The following is a 15,000-nucleotide window of genomic DNA, read 5'->3' as shown; positions in this document are numbered from 1 at the left end:
CGACATGACGCAAGATTCGCAAAATAGCATTTTCCCTGAAGTTGATCGGTTTCACAAAAATGACACCCATTGCTTGGACAAAACGAACCCTCGTTCCAGCTCGAACGTTGGCATAACTTCAACTCCTTGCAGCCTCTGCATCTTCAGAATGTTCACTTGTAACTATGTGAGCATCTCTACGACCCTTGTGTTCATTTTCATCGAATTCATCGATCGTTGTTTGGCTGCAGCAAATCTCTCTTGCTTGAAGAAGTGTTCTCATCGTGATGATGCCTCACTTGAACCTCTTTTTTAATTAAATCGTTTTACGGTTTATTACGCCTGCAACAAAATTAACTTCGTACTATAATAATTTACAAGGCAGTAGACAGAGTTGAGTTAAAAGGCCGAGATCGACTGTCTCAGCACGAAAGAAAATATTAGAGCAAAGCTAAACACTTACCGTCCATTAGCTCAGCTTTAGAAATAAGAAAACAAAAATTCCCCTTGCACCATTCGACGATGGATTTCGGAGGAATTGCAGGCAGTTGATATATTAAAAGCGAATAATGAGGAAATCGTGCTATCAAGCCGAAATAGTACGTACTGTGTACATACTGTAGTGCGCACCATACAATACTAAGCACTATAAGCAGCGTACTATAGTACGTACTTCAACGGGTGATGCCCGGTAATTTGTGTATCATTTTGACGGGTGATGCCCGGCACTCTCCGTGCGAATCGGGTGTGTGCGGGATAAAACACTAGCCGACTGTAAGTCTGGTCAGCGGAACAACAATTCAAGATGGCGGATGGACCTCACTGTGAAAATCTCAAAAGAGATGTCGATGAAGGAATGACAAGATGTGCAGACAATCAACCGGAAACTGAGGATGAAAACTTAGAGAGACAATATTTCTGGAAAGTGGTACAAGCATTTCATTTTTACAAGTAAGCTTAATCAAAGGGTCAACGGATTGTAGTGATGAATACCGGTCGTTCCTCCCCAGAGTCGATCCGTCCCACAGCAAGGCTGCTGCCTAACTACATTTTTTCGGAGCCCTTGGGGCTATCAACTTTAAAAGTTAGTAGCCCGAGTCATTTTTTTCAAGAGCCCAGAATAATTTAATTAAAAGTGAGGATGAATCACCTTGTGATAAGTTAGGCGCCCGTTCGGGCTACTTGTTCAGAAATTTGGTCGCCCACGCTCGCAAATAAGGCGCTCCAGGCGACCTGGCGACCGTTAGGCAGCGGCCTTGCACAGTGCACCATTTTGTAGCCGCTTCTAGAAATCTGTTTGCAATAATCAACGGCAATTTTATTTTCTCCTTCAGAGAATTCTCATCGCGGAAGCTCCAAAGAATCAGAGACAACTATACTTTTCTCCCTCGAAGACATCGGGAAATGCTTCCAAATTTTAAGGATCATCTGAAAAAAATAGAGCAATGTATTGAGGAAAATCAGAACTTTTTAAGTAGAATAGTTATCCACACCAACGAAATGTTTGAAAATAGAGATCATACAAAAATACCAATGGTAAGTCAAGTAATAAAAATTAACAAGACCTGTTCGTAATCTACCTGAGGTCAGAGATGCCAACCTCTGGGGATCTAAAACACACACGATCAACCAATCCACTTTGCCCAACCCCTCCCACCAAAAAAATGCACCCACCCAACCCCTGAAAGCAATTTATTTCCAAATCAAATCGACCACTCACTTACGAAGTGGCATAGCTTGAGCAGGAAATTTGCGGGAAAACAGGGCACTTAAGTCGAGAATATTAATAGCTTAAACGGAGATCCAATCAAACAACCGGTTATATGGCCATGATAACAAATGAAGATAAAGAACCAAAACTTTGAGATGAAGAAATACATTAAGAAATGAGTTTGAAAAAAATAGAAAGTCTTTTAACTTGGGGATGTGCTTTGAGCCTACAATGGCACAGTCTTTGAAAGTCTTTGAAAGCTTCATTTAGTTGTTTGTATCGGGAGATTTGATGATCCGTCTGGGAGACCAGGAGATTTGTTCTGTATCTGGGAGAGTTGGCATAATTGTGAGGTGGTGATGTTACCCAGATCATGTTTACAAAATTGCAGTGCCGTATCCTTATAGGGAAGATGTACTTGCTTACAAACAACCTTTTTGTTATTCAAATGTACCAACCATTGGAACAAAAGAACACTTTCTTTCATCGGCCATCTTTAATCTTTGGTTGGTTTATTAATGGCAATATGTGACAACAATATCTTCACTACCGTATATCAGGTGAGTTCCCTAGACAAGGGAGTTGATAAAATTATGCGTTTTATTCACTCATAATTTTAGTGACTTGAAATGCTTAATCATTGGTTTTAATGAGTACCAACAGCCAACGAAAAGTGTCAGCTACTTCACTTTTAAAAGGAAGTCATCTACATTTCCCTGAATTGAAAAAATTAAAGACAGATTCCTTCAAACCTAAGATTAGGTAAAACTCACTATGACGTTGACAACATGAAGTTTTCTAAACATGATCATCAACGCTTTGTTTTTGAAATAAATTTATGGTGTTTTGGGGCACAATCTTTTTAAAATGGCATGCCCCTGGCAGACACCCCTAGAGATAGGAGCTATTATGCCCCTTGTTGACACATTTGGTTACTCTACTCAAACCAGCCACCAACTTCAAATTTTATTGAAACCCCTGGTTCAGTAAAAAGAGACTCAGGTAGCATTGCTGGTTGTACTAATTTTTTTCTTTTTAATTTGCGGTCCAATTTCCTCAAATTGCTCTCATTGAAGACATGCTAATTCTGTGGGGTCTTGCTACATTTCAACATTGTACACTGTAGTATCACGGTGTTTATAGTACACACTGCTTTTGCTTTGACATCAATATTATCATTTTTTATTATTAAGACTCCCACTGATCCAGCAATTCAACCGGTCACTGGATTTGACATGGAAAAAGTTATGACAACACTTAAACAGTTTGTGCGGGACTGGAGCGATGAGGTATTGACATGGTTGTTAGTGTGAGCAATGTTTGAAATTTCACCTTTCTTAAAGACCTTACCAGCACGAAAACTATCATTTACATTGTTTAAACAGTACTTTGGTAATTAAAGATGTTATATACATGTACCACTGTAAAATATACCAAAGAAAAGAGGATTTGTGGTTATCGTTAACAGGGAAAATCTGAAAGAGATGCATGTTATAACCCAATTATTGAAGAAATCTTAAGGCTGTATCCAGAAAATAAATGGTAAGCAATAACCCACACAAAGGATTGCAGTTTTAGCAGACTACAAGCTTGCATTAACGAAGAATTATTTCTTCCTTAGTCTAAGTGTTGGTAGGGGTCATTTTGTATTTGACCAGTAACATATTTGACGTATTTACAGTAATGCCAAAAATGACCATTGATTTCTATGAAATGCAGGTTTATAGACATGTAATTGATTCAAGGTGGCAAACAACATCACACTCAGCTTACGGCTGGAAAGGAAACCGGCACGGTTGTAAATGCCACGATATCCTTAGAAACCATAATGTAATACTAGTTATGATTTATAAAATTAACAGGCTAAAATGCCCCATTACTTCAGTTATTGCTTTGTGCAAAGAACTACTGACATCATACAGTCTTAGAGTGTGGGATATTCGCTGCCTGATGAATCTAGGATTGCCACTACTGTAAATAGTTTTATCACTGTCCTTGAAAATCATTGTTGTAAATAATAATTTATTTTAACTGACGTGTATAGCTTGGGATTAATTCCTAATGTCTTGTTTTAGTATAAATTGTAAATAAGTTAGGTTTTAGTTTAGATGGTAAAAACCCCTCTACATATGTTAGATTTACTGTGATTTTGTAAATTATTTATGGCTTTTTTAAAGTTTTTATTCATTCAGAGATTGAAAAAATCTCAATGTAGAAATAATGTTTATGTATGTATGTTTTATGTACATGTTTGTACATTGTATGCTTAACGGTACTATTATGTGTGGAAACCATTTCTGTACTTATATGTATGTTAATTGTTATTTATTTCAGTTCGAGGACGGACATCTCAGTCCTTGTTCCAGGGGCTGGACTGGGGAGACTAATGTTTGATATTGCTAAGCTTGGTAAGATGACTCTTGGAATCAACTGTGACACTGTTTCTTGACCTCGATATTCTTCAGTACTCGCACAAGGCTTTGGTACTGCTCAAATTGTCACAGCTAGAACAAACTGCAGAGCCTTTACTTTAATATCCCTCAGTTCAGGGACTAAATTGCATACTCTTAGTGCATGAGTATTGATTTACATCCCTGTCCTGACAGACAAAGAAACTGAAGTACATGGGCAACCATTTACATGGATAATGTTGTAAAGCAAGTTGTGTGCAGGTCTAACTATTTCCATGTCAAATGTTTATTGCAACCAGTAATTCTCATGAGGTTACAAAACAGTTAAAGCAAGCAATAAAAACTAACATTTCATAGTTTAGCCATACACTGTAACTCCATTAATCAAGGTACGGTAACTAACAAAATTCAAGCAATTTAAAGCAACTGACATTTATAAGAGATTGTGAGAATAAAATAATACATGTACTTAATTATTATCACAAAAATACCTCTCATGAATGGACTCCAATTGCATGGTTAGATTTGGTTTCAGCTGTCTCATGAACAACATCTTGTTTTAGATCAAGATGCCTTAGTCGGTCGTAGGAACCGCCACACACATTTTCTTGTAGTGTTTGAAAGTGGAGTGAAGCTAGTGTTTTTGTCCCTCTACACTTTCTAATCACAGTTTTTTTTTTCAAGGCTTCACCTGTCAGGGGAATGAGTGGAGTTTGTACATGCTGTTTGCTTCACACTTCATACTAAACAGGTAAGTACATTGCAAACATCTGGTAGATTTTTAATGCCATTGGTAATAAGTAGATATGTTGTACATTAGCATAGTCATTGCTTAAATTAATATCATCATCATTGCTATTATTGTTTATTCTCTGAACAGCTTGTAGTAGCTAATATCACCCAGCTTTACCCCCACCTATCTTGTAACACAAAGACCATATCGTCACACTTTGGTTTAATTTGTTTACTTCTCTTTACAAACAGTGTGTTGGTTTTTCAACATCTCAATACTGGTACAAAAGAACGAAGAGATGTAAGAAAGAGCCAAAAGATTGCCATCCTTACCTAAATGTCATTACAAAGGCAGCACCCCCCCCTCCCCCCCCCCCCCCCCCAGGTGTTGGTCCCCTCCGCTGGAATTTGAAGTGAAACACACTCTTTAGGTTGCGCCAAAGTTGAGTACTTTTCCAAGTTGGTGGTAACCATACTTTCGTTTGACCTGTTGATGATGACCTCTTTGTTTTATGTCAGAGCTCCAGGAAAGTACCACACTACCATCTATCCATACATACATCAAACATGTAACAACAAGTCTTCAACTGATCAAGTCAGACCAGTTGTCATCCCAGATGTTGATCCAACTGATGTCCCATCAGATTTGAACTTCTCCATGGCAGCTGGAGATTTTCTTGAAGTTTATACAGAAAAAGGTATAGTGTAGATGCATCCATATTAATGAACATGGATTGAAATTAATACAAATGAAGGCTTAAAAGTCGGAATCATGTCACCAGACCTTACTAGCACAAATACAACCAAATATTAACGAATAAACCTTTTCATGAGCATTTCACTCTAGCTCAATAAAATCATGGAACAGCCGTGATATTAAGTGAAATAATCACCTCTTTCTAACTGAGCGCGAGCGCCGTACTGGAAATATTGGTAAGATGTCGCGGGCCAATATTCTCCAGTACGGTCCCTAGCAAGGAGGTTAGTAAGTTTTTTGTTATATGGCATCGTTTGTTTGAGCGAAAGGACACTTGTCCGCTTGCTGAATGTTCGTAGTCTTCGTCTTCCATTAGTGAACTTGAACGGTAACCTTTGGCATGTAAAACTAAATTCCGCTTTCTATAATTGTACTGTTGTGACGAAAAAAATTAATTCCGCTTTTTTAAAAGTTTTTGTTTCGCTCAACTTGAATTTCCCGGGAGAGAGAAAAAATACGGAAACGGACCGTTTCCATGTTAATGTTCCGTACTGTAAAATCCCGACGGAAAACCAGCATGTTAGAGTGCTCCATTTAGCCTGAGAATTGCTTGCCATATAATAATAACCACTTACTAACCGAGCGCGAGGGCCGTTGTCCTAGCCAATTTGAACCCCCTAGGTCTGGACACCCCCCCCCCCCCCGGTTCAAATCAGCTTTGGATTTGGACCCCTGGGGAAACTCATTGGATTCTCGCGTTAATTTTTCAATAAGGAGAAAACGGAAATTCGGTTAAAATTATTTAAAGCACGCGTTGTGTCCTTTTCGTAAAGTGTCGTTTCTTCCACGCATTGCAAGGCTTCAGCAGATTTATTTTTTTTTATGATCAAACGTTTCCAGTTATGAATTCTCGCAAGAGCCATTATGGCTCTTGATTCTCATATTCATTTTCAATAAGGAGAAAGAGCAAAGTTAGACTTGAGTTTCAGTACAAGTTTTTTACAACTAAAAACAATTTGCAGAGAAATTTTATTACCTTCAAAGAACACTTATTTTCAGGAGGGTCCAAATCCGCGAAAGTGGGTCCATATCCGCTAACCCTAACCCTAACCCAAAGGGGGAGTCCAAATCAACAGTGACACCGTTTGGCAATTCGGGTCTATTTTAATGCAAAACATGGGACATGATTTGCTATTGTTTTGTGCACCAACATGGCCGTCTTATCACGTGACTGAAAACCATCTATTGGCAGTACGGACCGAGCGGATTAAGGTCCGTGCAAAAGCGACCGGGAGCCAATATTCTCCTATACGGTCCCGATCAAGTGCGGTTAGTAAGTTGTTTATTATTTGGCATCATTTCCTTGAGCGCTCGGACACTTTTCCTCTTGCTATAATTGTACTGTTGTGATGTAAGAATTAAATTTTGCTTTTTACTGGTAGTAATCTCGGATTACTGAAGTACTTTCGACAGTCGCTTTGGGAGCAAAGAAGGGTAAGGAAAGAAACGATCTTATAGGACCGAAGTTTTAGGATACGAGCATGTACTTCTTGATGTGATTTCAATAAGCGTCGAGTACTATGACTCATTTATAAAATAATCAGGATAGTACACGCACTCTCATTGGTCAATAGCTGTGTTTGGATGAGAGTATGTAAACGCGGCTCTGACATCGCACGAATTTTGATTGGTTATGTGTTGTCAGACGCACGTTTTGATTGGCTGGTGGGAAATATGAGCGCGTATCAAGAAAATCTGCTTCAATCAAGAAGTAAAAAAACCAGCATTTTCCTTCATTTGCCGAATTATTTGTGAGAAATATTTTATAATAGCAATACAGGACTTTTTTTCCGTGTTTACATAGCCTCATCTTAACACTCGGGGAGTTGGGAGAATTCTCGACAGTTATGCAAACCCACGACTGCGTCTCGGGTTTGCATAACTGTCTCGAATTCTCCCTGCTCCCCCTCGTGTTTAGATGAGGCTATGTACCTAAACACGGAAAAAGTCCTCTATTGCTTAAGTTACAGCATTAAATACTTTGCCCTTGGCTAGACTCCGAATCATAAGTAAGTGCCATCTGTTTCATTTAAGAACGTAAGTTGTGGTCAAAATAACTACACTGTACGCATCGTGACTGAGAAAACTATACAACGCCAATAGCCCCCTTAGAAGAACGTGTGATTACTAGTAAAAGACTAAAGCCAGAAAGATTGACGAAAATAAAAGGGAATCGAGTAACAAATTGGCGGCATCGAGGCTGACATCATTGTTGATCATTGCCAAGTTCACTTCAACTTCTTTGTCACACCAAGTTGAAGCGCGAATTGCTGTGGTTATTAGTTGTACTTTTCGTGTGAATAAAGTACAGTAATATACATGATAAAGACTTGTGAACCACCAAATTAAATTTGACAGCAGTCAATACCAACTAACAGCTTGATTCAGTGCTCGTCTTCCCACTAGAGATGCTTTCACGGCAAAAATTCACTGACACTAAACCCTGTCAGGCGAAGTTGGTATCTGGATGGGAGACCGACGAGATATCCGACATGTGATTGCCTTTCGTAGACGGTTTCTTCCGCAACTTCTATTTCAACGCGCAAAGATGCGAACCAAGCAAGTTACAGATTTTGTTAGCCTGCTTTATGTAAAACAAATACTGATGCAAAAGTAAATAAATATTGATACAAAGTTTTGATTAATTGGTTTGTAAGAACATTACATTGATTTCATTAGACCAATGCGGTAGTTTGTCTTTTGCACTTGAAAAGCTGTGGCTGGAAATCGTTAGTACACGGTATACGTAGCCTGTGTTTCCGTAGGACCTAGAAAACTAAGCATGTAACTTGATCTTGAAAAATGAGACTGTCATCAGATCGAGATCAGTACCCATGCGACAATCCACGGGAGGGTGGCTATTTTGGTGTCCCTTACAGAGAAAAATCTCGATTCCTTTTGGCAAAACCACACAATCACCCAATCTGAACAAAATTTGGACGCACTCTCCTTCGTCGAACGCAAAAAAACATTTTGTGTTTCGCTCTACTTGCATTTTGCCAGAGAGAGAAAAAATACGGAAACGAACCGTTTCCATGGTAATGGTCCGTACTGTAAAATCCCGACCGAAAACCAGCCAGTCAGAGTGCTCCATTTAAGTGGATTATTATATGGCAATCAACTCTCAAGCTAAATTCGGGATTTTACAGTACGGACCATTACCACGGAAACAATCCTTTTCCGCACGGTATTCAAGTCGGGACGATAGAATGTTCTTGGTAAAAGTTTACTGCCACAACGGGAAGAGCCCCTGGGCACCTACTTTTACCGAACCAGTTCCAGAAGCGTTCCAATTCCCTGCTTCTGATTGGCCACAATTTTTTTCTTGCAAAGAGCATTAGCAAAGAGGAGCAGCCGGGTGACTGTGATCTTTTCGTACACGAAGTAGTTTTCCTCATCGATCGCCGTAGCGCGTTCAACGGGGAAAGTTTCAGAACAAAACGTTGACGAAGCCGGAAACTTACAAGCTTTAGCACAGCTGCAAGCAACAAACACTCTCCGATAAATGTTTACGGCGGATCTTTCGAAGGTATCGTAATTTCTATTACTGATACGCGATGCACAAGTTCATGTAACTGCTTCGTGTAGGAAAAGATCAGAGTCACCCGGCTGCTCCTCTTTGCTGATTGGCCACAAAAATTTCAGAAGCAGGGAATTCCAACGCTTCTGGAACCGGTTCGGTAAGAGTAAGTGCCCAGGGGCTCTTCCCGTTCTGGTAGTAAACTTTCACCTCGAACATTCTATCGTCCCGACTAGCTGCCCTTGGGTCTCCGAGGATGAGAGAAAGACAAAGTTTTTAAAAAGCGGAAATAATTTTTTCATCACCACGATAAAATTATAGCAAGTGGAAATTAGTTTTAAACGTAAAACGTTACCGTTCAAAGTTCGCTGATGGAAGGTAGACGAAGATTACGAATATTCACCACGCGGAGAAGTGTCCGATCGTTAAAAGAAACGATGCCATATAATAAACAACTTACTAACTTCACTCAGCGGTGCGGAATCCTAAATCGTTGAATCTGATTGGCTAATCGCGCGCACTCCAGCGGTCCATATTTTCCCATCCGGACCCAAGCCATGCGCTCCTTTTTCGTTAACATCAATTCTGTCACGCCTAGGTCGGTCCGTATTGGGACAAACTGTGCCCTCGGTCTCGATTACGGCCCTTGGCCGTATTGTCGAGACCTCTGGCACAGTTTTTCCCGATACGGACCTCCCGGCCGGTAAATTTGTGTTTTGACTCGCCCTAGCAGGCTCCTCAAAATACAGCACAACTCGTAAAAATACCCAGCGATACTACACACCAGTGCATCTAATAGGATATATGTACTCTGATTCTTAATCCGATTGGTCAACAGGAACGTGATCTTATTCTCCATTTGTTACGAACTGAACTGTGATTGGTTCCTTTCGATGAAAAGATCGTTGCTTACACGTCATTTAATGTCAGTTCTTTTCAAGACTACACTCTCCCGGACGATCTTTCTTCATGTCACATTTTCTCAAAGCAGTAATTGTTATATGAAATGTATTAAGGTGGGACAGTGAGCCGCTGACCTAAAACTCAAATAACGAGTTTGTGCATCTCTACCAATACGTTACCTCCATATTCAACTTTGTAAATGTGCAATCATACTGCCCGCTCGTGAAAGGAATATTACACGCTCAACTGTATGTAGTTAATTCACTGGTATGTGAACTTTAGCAATTTGTGTCGTTAACGCATTCTGTTCTTCTTTCTCGGCAGAATCCTGGGACTGTGTAGTGACGTGTTATTTTATTGACACGGCTCACAACGTCATCGCATACATAGAAAATATTAACAAAATCTTAAAGCCTGGTGGATATTGGATTAACCTCGGTAATTATTATTACAACTCTCTGGTCGTTGTTTCTTGACGGACGATGTCAATAGGTGTGTGATTTCTGAAGGATTGATCCAGCAGGGGGGGGGGGGGGGGGGTGCAGGGATGGCGCAGTGGTAGGAGCACTCGCCTCCCAGTAATGTGGCCCGGGTTCGATTCTTAGATTCGGCATCATATGTGGGTTGATCGAGTTTGTTGGTTCTCTACTCTGCTCCAAGAGGTTTTTCTCCGAGTACTCCGGTTTTCCCCTCTCCTCCAGACCAGCATTTGATTTGCCCTAACCCTTATTCCAAAATGTTTTGTTTCGATGCAAATTGGCCTTTATGGCCTCATTCAAAGGTCATAAGGGCCAATTTGCATGAAAACAAAAGAATACTAAAATGGCGGCCATATTGGAATAAAAATCTGTTACTATCCTGGAAGGCCCATCAGGCCGGCGCTTATCTCCGGTTTCTGAAGCATGAAGCAGCTAGGAGTATTTCTACTCCCCACTGGATGGGATGCTAGTCTATCGGAGGGTTACCCCCAGCATTAGATTCGCCGGTACCCACTTATACACCTTGGTGGAGAGAGGCACCGTGAGAGTAAAGTGTCTTGCCCAAGAACACAACACAATGTCCCCGGCCAGGACCCGAACCCGGACCACTTGATCCAGAGTCGAGCACACTGACCATGAGACCACCACCCCTTTGGAATAAGGTGTATAAAATAGCTTCAAACCACAGGAAACAATACTTTCAATCAAATTTGTTTTAATTTTATCCTAAATAACTAACTAAGCTTCAGAAGCGCTTATTTGTATTTGCGACTTTTTGAGCCACGGACAGCAACCGGAAGTGAGCTGCTTTCCCCTTACACCTGTCTTCACACAATCACATTTGTATTGCTTTGTATTGTTCCTCTATTAGAGACGATTAGTTTCAAAATCTTTGAGAGTCTACTGTCCTGGCATGCGATATGTTCACTTCCGGCTGCCTTTTCTGGCTCAAAAACGTCGCGCGCTTAAGCTCCCCAATGTCGTACAAAAGCTCTTTGCGTTAGAACGATAGAGAAACCCTACACTAGGTCACGATTATTCAAGAAAAAATGATAATTGTGAAAATAAGCGATTGTAAACCTTATTTTTTTCTGGTACAGACTCAGAAATTTTCTCGCGCCTGAATGACAGGCGCATTGCAGAAACACGGACCGACTGCCGAGGCACAGCAACAACTAAATAGGATTACGCATTAACTAATGAATCCACTTTGATCTTAAATATGGATAATCGCCTGTAGCAACGCTTATCCGGCAATAGGGGGTCAGCTAGTCAAGTTCGTAAGGTGAGATGCAATAGATGATAAATAGCAACACCAGAGCGAAAGAGCGAGGTAGAATGTGCAGTTACAACGTGTCATATGATGTGTTGATAAAGTGCTGACAATGTGCCTCTGCCGTACCAGTCTCCCGACCGACCCACTCCAATATACTGTTGCGATTACTTTTAATTTTGCAGGGCCTTTGTTGTATCATTTTTCTGACATGGCAAACGAGTGGTCTGTGGAGTTATCCTATGAAGATATCAAACGCATTAGCACGGACGTTTTCAAGTTTGAGATAATTGTGAGTTTACCAATTTGCCCATGGGATCTTTAAGAACGATTGTGCATTGCCATCCGAGAATTTTTCTTTCTTTTGTCTCCCATGATTTGTAGTCAACCCTTACTCGTTAAGGCCCGTTTCAAACGTCGAACTTTACATGTGCCGAATCTAATGCAAACGAGAAAAATCTATTGTTTTCGCTCATTCGCATTAGATTCGGCGGCACATGTAAAGTTCGACGTTTGAAACGGGCCTAAGAGCAATTGTTTGTTATTGTTGGCTAAATTCAGGGGCGGATCTAGGGGGGAAAGTGCAGGGGCTGCCCTCCAAGTTCATTTCAATGTAACTATAGATGTTTCAGGGTCTTTTAAGGTGTAATGTGCGCGTGGGAAGTCATGGGAAACTAGTTGCTTGGCGAAGGGCGAAAGGACAACTAAAAAAATCAGAAGCCTGGGCAGGATTCCGTAACACCGCAAATCGGATGCCGGCTCCACCCATTGAGCTATTAGAACTCCAAGGGAGCTAAGTCGTTTATACCTGGGTCCTGAATGGACAAACACCTAACCGGTGTATCGGAGGTCTGTCGTAGCACCAGTACCGGTCAGTGACACGTTAGTTTAACGCATGCTCAGCATCCGGGCTCTTATTGTTTTTCTTCTCGTGTGTGTATGTGTGTATACTCGCTCGCATTTATTAAAGCCACAGTTGTGTTACGAATCGTGTGTTCGATCTACCGTTGCTCGAATTACTCGCGTAGGTTAGAATCCTGCCCAGAACTCTGATTTTTCAGTTCGCGTCCTTTCGCTAAGAAACTATTCACGTTAGTTTCTCAGATTACGTCTTGCTCAGAATTTCTTTCCATTCGTTCTTTGATTTACTCCGCTTTCGTCCACAGAAAGAAGTTACAAGTATTCCATCAGGTTACATCGAGAATGAACGCTCCATGCTCAAACTGCTTTATGATAACGTGTTCTTTGTGGCACGAAAACCTGGGACAACAACGGATCAACTGGAAAGCTGATATCTGTTTCTTCTGCCTTCCCAATTTCCTGCTTCCGTGAACAATTATTTTCATTGTGGGACAAAGGAAATCTCTCCCTGTCCGCTCTACGGTGTTTCACCCACCGACTGTTGCACTTCCATTGCAATAGGCCATTTCCTCCGAGTTGCTGTTTGCCTCTGGTTTAAAACAAGTCTCGGTGTTCAACCATTCAAATAACAATGAGTTTGATTTGCATGAAAATACACCGCTGATTTCCATTTGAATGGTTGTTCACCAGGACTTTTTTTGAAACTGAGGCAAACAGCAGCTCGGAAATGGGTTATTTCAATTAGCCACTATGAAAAATATCGTGACACTCTTTGTTTGTCCTAAGCATCGTTTCCAGTTTCTCTTGTGACTATTGTAAGTTCCAAGGGAAAATAAAAGCAATGGTTATGCAAAATCTGGGAGGGACAAACAAAGAGTATTACGGTATTTTTAATAGTGGCTAATTGCTCAGTTGCTGTAAGTTTAGTGGTTGAAACTTGGTCACGTTACACCAGTTGTCAATCACTCTTAATAGGCCTTTTTACAGTGGTTTGCTCAGCGACCTACCCTGTGAATATCTGCGAGGCTGCCGGTAACCTTGTATTGATACAGCCCCCACCGCTTTTATCATGTAAAATTATGTTGTAATTCTAATTAGTCCGTACTAACATTACAAAGCACGAAGGTTTGTATCAAAACAGGGTCACCGGCTGCCTCGCTTCCATTCCTAGGCCAGGTAACTTAGCTACAACTGTAAAATGCTCTATTAATGACCTTTTCTTTTCACCCAGGGATTTTTACGCGAAATAAGTAAAGCAAATAATCGTTTTGATTTATTTTCTTCTAGAACCAATAATAATGAAGAGTATTAAGATGAATATAAAATAAACAATTCTGAATATTCAAGATTGCTCAAGTTGTGTTTGGATTATATTCACGATAAAAATAAATAAATAAAAAGGTATTCACATTCACAGGCGTAACTCAAACGTCAAGCTACACCACAATTTGAAAGGCTGACTCCTTTTAAAACAATCTTACTTGACACTATGTATTGACCAAAAAACGCACATCTTCGTCGATCCCGGCACTAAGAAATAAGATGAAATACATCTTGTCTTCAACAGAACCTAACAGTGCCACCATCTTTCGTACCAACTGTTGTAACTCTTTTCTTTATCCGGAAGGCAATAAGTTGATACTATGGTCCTAATTTCCTTCGTAGTCACCAGAATTGATAGGAGCGTCGCAGGAGACCACCATGGTTCATTTTTGAGTACAAAATCTAGTTTACTCAACAGTCCTGAGTGATATAACACTTACTATCTCCCTGTGGGTCGAAAGAAGATATCCTCAAGGACAGCTGCCTCTTCGTCATCGGTAGGCCAGGTTCTTTCTTTGCAAGTGTCATTTGAGTAACCTGAGTCTGTAGTGTCCAGTCCGTCACCAAGTTCTGAATTTCTACAAGATTCTTCGAGTTTGGAAGAGATGTTTTCAAGGCCGTCCACTATGTCTAGTAGTGAAAGTGGATACGCGCTATCCAAAGGAACTCTATAAGAAAGATCAATTTAAAAGAGACGTAAAGGGGCTGTGGAGTTTGATGGTGAAAATGGGATTGCACTACCATTTCTTTTCTCCCGCCGGTAGACAATTAAACCCCTTTATTTCGAACTCGCTTGGCTATTTTCAATTCTCCGCTATTTCAAACTAATGTTCAATTCCCTTGGTTCTTTTTGTCATTTTTTTTTTCGAATTAAGCACAGAAGCCGTTATCTTTAAATTGCGAATTGTCCATTACAATTTAACCTTGATAATGGGATCATGTCTGACTCCGAAACGTCGGGTATTGTTGTTAGTTGTTATTCTTAACAGGCCATTTTACAGTTGTTTGCTCAACGACCTAGCCTATGAATGGCTGCGAGGCTGCCGGTGAC

The 15,000-nt window shown here is 40.5% G+C and overlaps 2 protein-coding genes across 4 annotated transcripts in view; one reads left to right on the top strand and one right to left on the bottom strand.

The window, feature by feature from the left end:
* Window positions 1-754: 754 nt before the first annotated feature.
* On the top strand, window positions 755-13,970 carry LOC138008272 (carnosine N-methyltransferase-like). 2 transcript variants are annotated; one of them, XM_068855550.1, is made up of 10 exons: window positions 755-930; window positions 1,314-1,515; window positions 2,884-2,979; window positions 3,159-3,232; window positions 4,025-4,098; window positions 4,786-4,852; window positions 5,353-5,531; window positions 10,338-10,451; window positions 11,951-12,057; window positions 12,932-13,970. In XM_068855550.1, exons 1-10 carry the CDS (start codon window positions 785-787, stop codon window positions 13,055-13,057), a joined length of 1,185 nt encoding a protein of 394 aa, XP_068711651.1. In that variant the 5' UTR covers window positions 755-784; the 3' UTR covers window positions 13,058-13,970. The 2 variants fall into 2 exon arrangements, with proteins under 2 accessions (XP_068711651.1, XP_068711652.1); XM_068855551.1 differs by having other exon boundaries at window positions 766-907; window positions 12,932-13,968.
* LOC138008271 (uncharacterized) overlaps window positions 13,882-15,000 on the bottom strand; it is a 17,660-nt gene continuing 16,541 nt past the window's right edge. Inside the window, exon 12 of one of the 2 annotated variants that reach the window (XM_068855548.1) lies at window positions 13,882-14,617. In XM_068855548.1, the coding sequence (XP_068711649.1) occupies window positions 14,389-14,617 (229 nt within the window). In that variant the 3' untranslated portion in view covers window positions 13,882-14,388. The remainder of the gene's footprint in view (window positions 14,618-15,000) is intronic. The other variant, XM_068855549.1, reaches the window with a different exon arrangement.

This window comes from Montipora foliosa, chromosome 6, assembly GCF_036669935.1.
Source record: "Montipora foliosa isolate CH-2021 chromosome 6, ASM3666993v2, whole genome shotgun sequence".
In the NCBI taxonomy this organism is placed as follows: Eukaryota; Metazoa; Cnidaria; class Anthozoa; order Scleractinia; family Acroporidae; genus Montipora; species Montipora foliosa.
Note: the sequence above shows the minus strand (reverse complement) of the source record. Positions and strands in the feature narration are given on the sequence as shown.

Bases quoted from the DNA above. Each gene is read 5' to 3' on its own strand.
- LOC138008272 (XM_068855550.1), top strand. From the start codon at position 785: ATGGCGGATGGACCTCACTGTGAAAATCTCAAAAGAGATGTCGATGAA. The intron at 4,099-4,785 runs GTAAGATGACTC...TTTTTTTTCAAG, and splicing joins GTTTGATATTGCTAAGCTTG to GCTTCACCTGTCAGGGGAAT. The intron at 10,452-11,950 runs GTAATTATTATT...TTAATTTTGCAG, and splicing joins TGGATATTGGATTAACCTCG to GGCCTTTGTTGTATCATTTT.